The sequence below is a fragment of the Peromyscus maniculatus genome, chromosome X (assembly GCF_049852395.1).
Source record: "Peromyscus maniculatus bairdii isolate BWxNUB_F1_BW_parent chromosome X, HU_Pman_BW_mat_3.1, whole genome shotgun sequence".
NCBI lineage: Eukaryota > Metazoa > Chordata > Mammalia > Rodentia > Cricetidae > Peromyscus > Peromyscus maniculatus.
The window spans coordinates 2,858,773-2,868,865 of record NC_134875.1 but is presented as its reverse complement, the minus strand read 5'-3'; the positions used below and the strand labels follow the sequence as shown (position 1 = coordinate 2,868,865).

Sequence of the window (10,093 nt, the reverse complement as noted above, 5' to 3'; positions counted from 1 at the left end):
TGCGTGTTCAGGGCCAAGAGGTGCATCGTGGGTACCCCCACCCAGGTCCCCCCTGTCTCCCTCCAAAGCGGCGGTTCCCCCACCACCCCGGCCTGCCTTCCACACCTGCACCCCGAACACCACTGTGTTGCCGCACTAGGCCACCCTGACCTTCTTCCCCTACCTTCCACTCACTCCCACCTCATGCCCAAAGGAAAAACGAGGGAAACCAGCCTGTAGGTCACCCGCACCCCAGCACCACTCCCACCCGCTGTGTTCCTCCAAGTAGGCCCACCTCACCCTCTGCCCCCACCGCCGCCCTCACCCCCAGCCCCAGCCCCAGCCCCAGCCCCAGCCCACCCCGTGCCAAAGGAAAAGCCAGGGAAGCAAACCTACGGGGTTCTCGAGCTAAAGCTTTAATAAGAGCACAACAGGGAGAAGGAAGGGGCGAGGCTGACCAGCCTCGCAGGGCTGTCTGTGGGGAAGTTGGGGCGGGATGAACTGATGCTCGGCGGCGGAGAGACTGGGGCGGATGGGCAGGTCAGCAACCCAGAGCCAGCCAGCAGCAGCAACGGCTGCGGGTAGTAGCTAGCGTTGACGTCGACGCCCACGATGAGGGCCACCAGCCGGGGCCACCTGGGAGATGGTGGCGAACTGGAACAGTTCGCTGAGCATCGTGTTATTGTAGACAGTCATGTCCAGCAGCTCTGGGGTGATGAGCCTCTGTGCGCCTCGGCGTTGGGCCTCATTGCCTGCCAGCTCCAGCAGCCTGCGGGTCAGGAACTCCAGGATGGCGGTCAGCAAGATGGGCACCGTTTCGCTCAGCCGCCGGCCATGGCCGCTCTCCCGAAGATGGTGTTCCACCAGGCTCACAGAGAAGGTCAGCTCGGCTCTGGAGGTGCGGGAGCGGCGAGACGACGACGACGACGACCCTCGACGGCTGCCCTGTCTGGTCCTGGGCATGTTGGCCTCGGAGCGCGACCTCACAGGCTGGTTCCGCTCCACCTGGCTGCTCTCTGCTGGCCCGCTGGGCTCTGGGCCTCCAGGCCGATCCCAACGGCCCCCTCTGCGTCTGGCTGCGTATCCTAGCGACGCCTCACGGTCGAAGGTCACTCTTCCGTGCTCCCACTCCAGCTCCCACTGATGACGTGTCGTGTGTCATGGCTCCCAGGCAGCCCTCGCTAGGGGCGCTGTCGCCACCTTGACACCTTGGGCTGCTCAAGGAGCCTTCTAGGAAAGACCTGGGGGGGGGCAACTCAGTGGTTCCTTTGAGAACCAAGCCCTTCTTCACAACCCTCGGCTTCTAAGGTACTTTCACCGTGCCTACCCATTAAGCGTGAGCTCTTTGTCCCTGCCTTCCCCACCACCACCCACCACCCACCCCACGCCCCACCCAGGATCCCAGTCACCGCTGTAAACCTGAGGGTTTTTTTTTTCCCTTTTCCTGCCGGAGACTTAAACTCGGAGCTCCAAGCATCCCGAGCAAATCCAGAGCTACAGGCTTTCCTGGTCCCTGGGGCCCCTTAGCCACTACTCTGCTTTCTGCCGCGTCAGCTCATCTCTGAGTTGGACAGCTCTTGTAGGTGGAATCATTCGGCAATCTGTCCTCTTGAGTGTACCCGTGTCTGTCCGTTTCACTTAGCATCCTGGATTCATGATGTTTCACCCACAGTACACAGTTCCTTGTGTCTCACCTCGCCTATGTAGCGGCTTGAACCAGTGCTCCTCCATTCCTTTCCACACCCGAATAATAGTCCACTGTATGCTAACAAGTCCTTTGTAGAACATTATTTTAAGCTGTGTTACTCTTGTTTGTGTAGCATGAATCTTAAAGAGTCTTATTAATAAAACCAACCCAGGGCCAGGTATGGGGTTGAACACTGAATGATCAGAGACACAGAACAAGCCACAGCCACGTCACCTTGCCAGTTTCTCAGCTCATCCTGTTTCCTCAGACTGGAAGCCTCTGAGTCCTCATCCAAATGAATCTCAGCCGAATTGCTGCTCAAAAGCCTAAAAGCTTAACCAGCCAAATGCTTCTAGTTTCTGGTCTTCACGCCTAATATAGTTTTCTGCTTTCTGCCATCACTCCCTGGGATTAAAGGCGTGAGTCATCATGCCTGGCTATTTCCAGTGTGGCCTTGAACTCGCAGAGATCCATGCCTCCAGAAAGCTAGAATTAAAGGTGTGAGTGCCACCATTTTCTAGCCTCTGTATCTAGTGGCTGTTCTGTTCCCTGACCCCAGATAAATTTATTAGGGTCACACGATATTTTGGGGAACACAATACCACCACATCCCCCCCCTTTTGTTGTATAAAATTTTAAAAAGCTTATAACTAGTGCAAGAAAAACTATATCCAATAAGCATATACAATATATACAGTCAAGAATTACATTGACGATGTCTAGTCCATTAACATTTGAAAGATTCAGACCAATAACTCCATTAATATATAACAACGTCCAGTCCATTTGCATTTGATAAACTCAGACCAAAAAAATTCATTACTTATCCTATTTAAAACAAGTAGTTCCTTTTTAAAAAGTAGATTTAATAATTGACCTTTTTATCTTATCATATCCATATTCTCTCTTTTCTTTTCATAATAGATTCAATAGTCTTCTACTTTTTGTCATTTATATATCTTCCCCTTTTTCTTTTTAGAGTAGATTCAACGATCTACCCATTTATCCTATTATTTCTTTATCTTTTTTTCTCAGAGTAGATTCAATGATCTACCTCATATCTATATTCTCTTTTTTCTTTTCTTTTTTTTAAACAAAAACTCTGAACCTAATCTCCTTGTTCAGCTTTTTCCCTGACCATTAACAATTAACAACTTGTAACTAACCGTCATAAAGTGACAATATCCCTAACTTACTAAACAACCAAAAAACACCCACCCCACTTCTTGGGAATGTGGGCGTCGTGTACTTAAAATTGCTTCCTACATTCTGGGGGTTAAGACAACCTTAGGGAATCCTAAAAAGAAAATTTGGGGGTTAATTGTCAAGTCCTGATAAAGTTAGTTGTATCTGAGTCAATTCAAGATGGCAGAGACAAGCAGACGCAGGTAGGCCCTTTGCAGCTACCCGCAGAGGTAGACGGGCCCAGCAGCAGCCGACAGGGACTTTCAGGCCCGGAGGCAGCCGGCGGAGACATTTGGGCCCAGCGGCGGCCCACAGAGGTGGACAGGCCCTGCAGCGGAGATAAGCAGAGGGAGGTGGACGGGCCCGGCAGTGGCGGCAGACAGAGACATTTGGCCGACAGAGACATTCAGGCGCGGCGGCAGCGACCCACAGAAGTGGACAGGCCACGCGGCGGAGACAGGCAGACACAGGTCGGTGACCTGCGGAGGTGGATGGGCCCAGTGGCAGCAGCCAACAGGGACATACAGGCCCAGCGGCAACCAGCAGAGACATACAGGCCCAGTGGCAGCCCGCAGAGGTGGTTGGGCCTGGCAGCAGTGACAAGCAGAGGTAGGTAGGCCTGCGGTGGCAGGCAGCAGAGACATACAGGCCCGTTGGTGGCCCGCAGAGGCAGACAGATCCAGCGGCAGCTGACAGGGACATACAGCCCCAGCGGCGGAGACAAGTGGATGCAGGTGGGCCTGTGGCGGCGGGACCCAGGGGTGGACAGGCCTGGGGACGGAGAGGGGCGGATGCAGCTTGGAACAGGGATACCCCTAGCCCCAACACCTGGGGAAGAGGCTATCTCCGTGGGTCGGAACCAGGGTGAGTCTGGGCACTCCGTCTGGGGACAACCCAGGGCCCAACTGCTGATCCTGTGAAACCCAACAACTTGGAGGTGAGACTACCCTGCTCAGCTGAAACCCATCTGGGAGAGGATTCAGATGCCTACAGTTTGAAGTCTGAAGAAACAAGATCAGCTGAGGAGTTGACAAATGAACAAAACGTGACCTGGGAACACAGAAGAAGGCGCTACCCAGCCACTAAACCAGATCACCAGAATCATAAGTATATAATTCACCGACTGAAATCAGCGGTCCCTGAATAAACAGCCCAATAGCAACAATTTAACCAAGAACCCCTACTAAACCAAGACTAAAAATTAGAACAAGAGAGGCACTCTCAGACACAGACACCACCTGCACCGCAGAGAGGAAGAGATGAGTAGACACCAGCGCAAAAATACAGGCAATAACATAAAGACCTATATGGCAACATCAGAACCTAGTGATTCTACACCTGCAAGACCTAAACATACCATGACAGAAGAAACAGAAGAGATCAACCCTAAAAATGACTTTAAGAAGATGATAGAGGCCCTTAAAGAAGAAATAAAACATTCCCTCAATGAGGAAATAAAAACTTTCCTTAAAGAGGAAATGAAAAACTACCTTAAAGGGGAAATAAAAACTTTCCTTAAAGAGGAAATGAAAAACTCTCTTAAAGAGGAAATAAAAACTTCCCTTAAAGAGGAAATGAAAAACTCCATTAAAGAGGAAATAAAAAACTCCCTTAAAGAAATGGAAGAAAAAACGAACAAAAAATGGGAAGAAATCAAATCAAGCCAAGAAAAAGCAATTAAACAGATGAAAGAAACATTCCAAGATCTGAAAAATGAATTTGAGACAATAAAGAAAACACATGCTATAGATGTAACTAACCGTCTTATTAAATAAGAAACACAGAAACAATGTAAACGAGAAAGCCGAGAGGTCAGGGCTCAGAGCTAAAATCTCACCCTTCCGCCTGCAGTGTCCCAGCTTCCCGAAAGAGAGCTACTTCCTGTCTGTAAATCGATTTTCCAGTCATTCTGCCTTCTCATTGGTTGTAAACCCAAACACGTGACCGCCTTGTCACTGTCTGAATGTACAGCCCCCTAGGTCTTAAAGGCATATGTCTCCAATGCTCGCTGTATCCCTGAACACATAGAGATCTATGGGATTAAAGGCGTGTGCCACTACCGCCACACTCTTGCTATGGCTCTAATAGCTCTGACCCCCGGGCAACTTTATTTATTAACATACAATCAAAATCACATTTCAGTACAATTAGATTACCACCACATTTCCCCTTTTCTATTTTAATAAAAAGAAAAAAAAGAAAAAGGTTATAACTAACAAAAGAAAAACTATATACAAAAGTATAATAACTATATACAATATATACAAGTAATAAATACCTAAACAGGTATTTGACAAATCAGAGAAAATAATTCCATTATCTATCCTATTTTGGTAAATCCAAGATGTATCTAATGCACTTTCTATCCTAATTAATTTTCAACTATAACTAACTAATCTTCAACCATAACTAACTAATCTTCAACTCCCTCAGAGACCCAAGAAGGGAATAATATTAGCTAACAAAAATAAAAAACAGGAAGTGCATGCAAGCAACTTCCAAAAAATTTGTGAGTTGACAGAAACAGCCAGCTGCCTGGGCAGTCACCTGAGGTTTCTCCGCAGTATTGGGGCATCATCTTCAGCCTATAGTCTTAGTGTATCTGACAGACTCATTTGTGATGTAGGATCTACACAAGGTCAACAGTTCAACCTCACATTGGGTGAGAGCAGCCAATGTACCAGAAATACCTGAATTCCACTAGTGTCCTGTCATGATTCAGGATTTTAAATTCTGGAAATTGTTGACAGTTTTTTAATTCAGCTGTTCATTCTTCTTGGCTGTGTGTGTATATATGGCTTCATATCAGCATCCCCTTCTTCTCCACATCCCTCTATTAAATGCCAGTCTACTTTCGAGAGGCATGAACTTTCAGCTGCTGTTCCATTGCATAACAGAAGCCATCGGCCCTCTGCCTGTTATGCTGCCTTCGAAGAAAAGGGCACCGTACCTTTTCCGGATGCGAAGGCCACTTCAGGGATGGGGCCATATTGTCCTGGCCTCAGAAGATGCCTTTTGATAAAGCCATAACCACACTTGTTTTGGCAAGAATCAGTAGTCCCTTGTTTCATGTTCTGTCTGTCCATTTTGTCCTGTTGATTCGAGGATACTTTGTTGTCAAGTGGCTAACTTTTGCCACAATGAAAGTTGACTCCGTACAGTTTCTTCAATGCCCATATTTTCTCTGAAGTAGATTGGTACTGCCAGGAGCCGACATGTCTCAAAAAAGAAAAATTTCTAAGTTATTAAAACATTTTAAATGCCATATTCTGTAGATCTCTGAAGGGTTTGAAGATGACCTGTCTAAAACATCTCTGCTCAATTTTTAAAACATATCTAATATGACTACAAGTTCTATGGTAATGTCTAACTACTAACTTTCGTTTCTTTATATCCTAATAGTTGATAATAATAACATTCAAGGATCAGAAATTTGCATTACATTGTTAAATGAATGGTATAAATACAATTAGAAATATACATATAGCATTTTCTAACGATATCAATTTCTAATTTGTATACAATATAAAACAATCCAATCCAATGTAATGTATTTAAAACTAGTAATTGTCTTTTTCATTTTTCTTTTTCTTTTTTTTTAAACAAGAACCTTAAATCTAATCTCCTTTGCTTAGCCTTTTTCCTAACCCTTGAAAATAACTTGTAACCAACCCCCCTAAACATTGAAAATTATCCCAGAACCAAAACCCATTAAAAGGACCAAAAAACCACCCGCCCCACCCCACCTCTTTGGGAATGTGGGTGTCGTATTCTTAAAATTGCTTCCTGCTGGGTATGGGCGAAGTTTTCTTTATCCTGAAAGAAAAATTTTAGGTTAATTGTCAAATTCTAGGAGAGGTAACTATATCCTTCATTATCCAGTCTGTGTATAATGCCAAAGTTCAGGGTTTATCTCAAGTCCTTATTCAAGTAGTCTTTGAGACTGGATCATCTCAGCTAGTCATCTCAAAATTGCTCTGAGCACCTTGTAGTTCAAAGCTGATCTGTGGATGATGTTTGTCAGCTTAATGATATTATTATTGTCCACGTGGAATTGTTGTTGTTGTGGGGCCCCTTCTTCTTTCTGGAGACGTCAGTTGATGTTAGGCCTGGCCATGATTTCCTGCAGAAAACTGATAAGAGACTCGAACACAAAAACATATATATGCAGCTAGCCTTTTTTCTAGAATTAGTTAGTATTCTATATGACCATTCATATCTTAACAAAGTTTAAAATGTATATATATATATATATATATATATATATATATATTAATCTTGTAAATTTTGATATAAAATTTATACTTTGAGAAAAGTTCAAAGAATCAGAATAGAATCAAAGAGTTGAGATTAGTAATAGAATAGTCCCTTAATTAATTTTGCTTTTGTCCTGTACCATAGCAGAAGATGGCTCTTTTATTCTGGCATGATACAGGGAGTTTGCATTTTCCTTTTAACAACATGCTTGAGTTTAAAGAAGGAGAGAGCCATTCTCCAACTCCAAAGTCAGCTTTAAATTTTAATTGAACTGGGACTATTAGAAGACCAATAGTGTTAAATCTTTAGAGAAAAGCAGAAACAAACATTTAGGAAGACATAAAATTTTTTAGATAATATATACCCATACACCGTTTCATTCTGTTTCTTGGGATAGATGATTTGTCCCTTTTCTTCAGTTGTCTCATTTGTCCAGTGTTCTTCAGATTCCTTAACCTTCATTCTCCTAAAAGACAAAAACAAAAACCTTTCCCCAAGACTAATTTTGGGGATGTTTCCTTTTGACAAGTTACTATCTGATTAAATGAAATGGCATGTGTTATTGATACAAGTTAGTTTAAATTGGATGTTCATGCTGGTTGATGAACTATCACCTCCTCAATTAAGAGGTCTCTCTTGTTCAAATCGAACCTTTATCAATTTTGATGGTACCCACAGCTTATCTTCTCCTGTAGAAACAAAAGCAAAACCTCGTCCCCAATGTAATACATACCCTGGTTTCCATTCTGAGGTCAGCACATCCTTAAAGTATATAGGCTGATTTAATTCTGTAGTTTTTTCTATTATCCAATGTCTCTCTGCAGCTGTTGTTCCTTTCTCATTGGCATTCAGAAAATTCAAAGTTAGAAGAGCATTATGCAGTCTATTTCTGGGGGTTTTTGTTACCCATTTCTGTTTGTTTAGCATATCCTTTAAAGTTCTGTTTGATCTTTCTATAACTGCTTGACCTGTAGGATTATGTGGTATGCCTGTAATACGCTTTATATTGTAATAAGCAAAAAACTGTTTCATTTTAACAGAGACATATGATGGAGCATTGTCAGTTTTGATTTGTGCAGGTATACCCATGATGGCCATAACTTCTAGCAAATGAGTGATTACAGAATCAGCTTTTTCAGAACTCAAAGCAGTTGCCCATTGAAATCCTGAATAAGTATCGATAGTGTGGTGAACATATTTCAATTTTCCAAATTCTGCAAAGTGAAACACATCCATCTGCCAGATTTCATTTCTCTGAGTACCCTTTGGGTTACATCCTTCTGGTAATGGCGTTTGATTGTAGAAGGAACAAGTAGGACATTTCTTTACTATTTCTTTGGCTTGTTGCCAGGTTATGGAAAAATCTTTTTTTAAACCTTTACTATTAACGTGATGTTTTTTATGAAATTCTGAGGCCTCCAGCACATTTCCTATCAATAATTTATCAATCTCATCATTGCCTTGTGCTAGAGGGCCTGACAGACCAGTATGGGATCGAATGTGAGTTATATATAAAGGATGATTCCTTTTCCTAATTGTATCTTGTAATTGAATAAATAGTGAAGTTAATTCTGAAGCATCAGGGATAAATTCTGCAGTCTCAATATGTAACACCACTCTTTCAGCATACTGAGAGTCAGTTACTATGTTGAGAGGTTCTGAAAAATCCATTAATACCAACAGAATAGCATACAATTCTGATTTTTGAACTGAATTATACAGACTTTGAACCACTTTACTTAAATTTTCTGATTTGTAACCTGCCTTTCCTTCTTTGTTGGCATTTATCTGTATAAAATGTACGAACTCCAGATAGGGGTTTTTGCCGTACAATTCGAGGCAAGATCCAATCAGCTCTCTTTATAAGATCAACTCTATTGCTTTTGGGATATTTGCTGTTAATTTCTCCCAAAAAATTACTGCAAGCTCTTTGCCAAGGTTCACTTTCTGTCCATAATTTTTCAATGTCCTCCTTAGTTAATGGTACGACAATTTCTGCTAGGTCTATGCCTGCTAATTGACGAAGTCTCAATTTTCCTTTGTAAATCAAGTCAGAGATTTTTTCCACATAAGTTTTTAATTTTTTATTTGGTTTATTTGGTAAAAATATCCATTCCAATATAATATCTTCCCTCTGCATTAATATTCCAGTAGGAGAACGCCTAGAAGGTAAAATAACCAAAATGCAATCCAGCTTTGGATCAATACGATCCACGTGTCCTTCATGCACTTTCTTTTCTACCAAGGCTAATTCTTTCTCAGCTTCAGGTGATAATTCTCTTGGACTATTTAAGTCCTTGTCACCTTCTAAGGTTTTGAACAAATTAGTCAGTTCATCATTTTTTACCCCAACAATAGTTCGTAGATGAGAAATATCTCCAAATAATCTTTGAAAGTCATTAAGAGTCTGTAGTCTATCTCTCCGAATTTGCACCTTTTGGGGTCTAATTTTTTGTAGCTCTATTTTATATCCTAAATAATTAATAGAATCTCCTCTTTGTATTTTTTCAGGAGCAATTTGTAATCCCCAGCAAGGCAAAATTTTCTTTCCTTCTTCAAACATTATTTCTAAAGTATCTGCATTTGAGTCAGCTAGTAAAATATCGTCCATATAATGATAAATTATAGATTTAGGAAATTTTTTACGTATCACTTCCAATGGCTGTTGTACAAAGTATTCGCACAGAGTTTGGCTATTCAACATTCCCTGTGGGAGGACCCTCCATTGAAATCTTTTAACTGGTTGAGAATTATTATAAGTAGGTACTGTAAAAGCAAATCTTTCTTTGTATTTTTCTTGTAAGGGTATTGAAAAGAAACAGTCTTTTAAATCAATAACTATGAGAGGCCATCCTTTTGGTAACAGAGTAGGCAAAGGCATCCCAGATTGTAGAGAGCCCATTGGCTAATTACTTTGTTAATTGCTCTAAGGTCTGTTACCATTCTCCATTTACCAGATTTCTTTTTAATAACAAATACAGGAGA

At 42.4% G+C, this 10,093-nt stretch overlaps 1 protein-coding gene across 1 annotated transcript; it reads right to left on the bottom strand.

Annotated features, from left to right (window-relative positions):
- Positions 1-380: 380 nt before the first annotated feature.
- LOC143270724 (histone H2A-Bbd type 2/3-like) lies at positions 381-5,050 on the bottom strand. Its single transcript, XM_076561714.1, has one exon. The coding sequence runs from the start codon at positions 940-942 to the stop codon at positions 568-570; it is 375 nt and encodes a 124-aa protein (XP_076417829.1). The 5' UTR covers positions 943-5,050; the 3' UTR covers positions 381-567.
- Between the last annotated feature and the right edge of the window lie 5,043 nt (positions 5,051-10,093).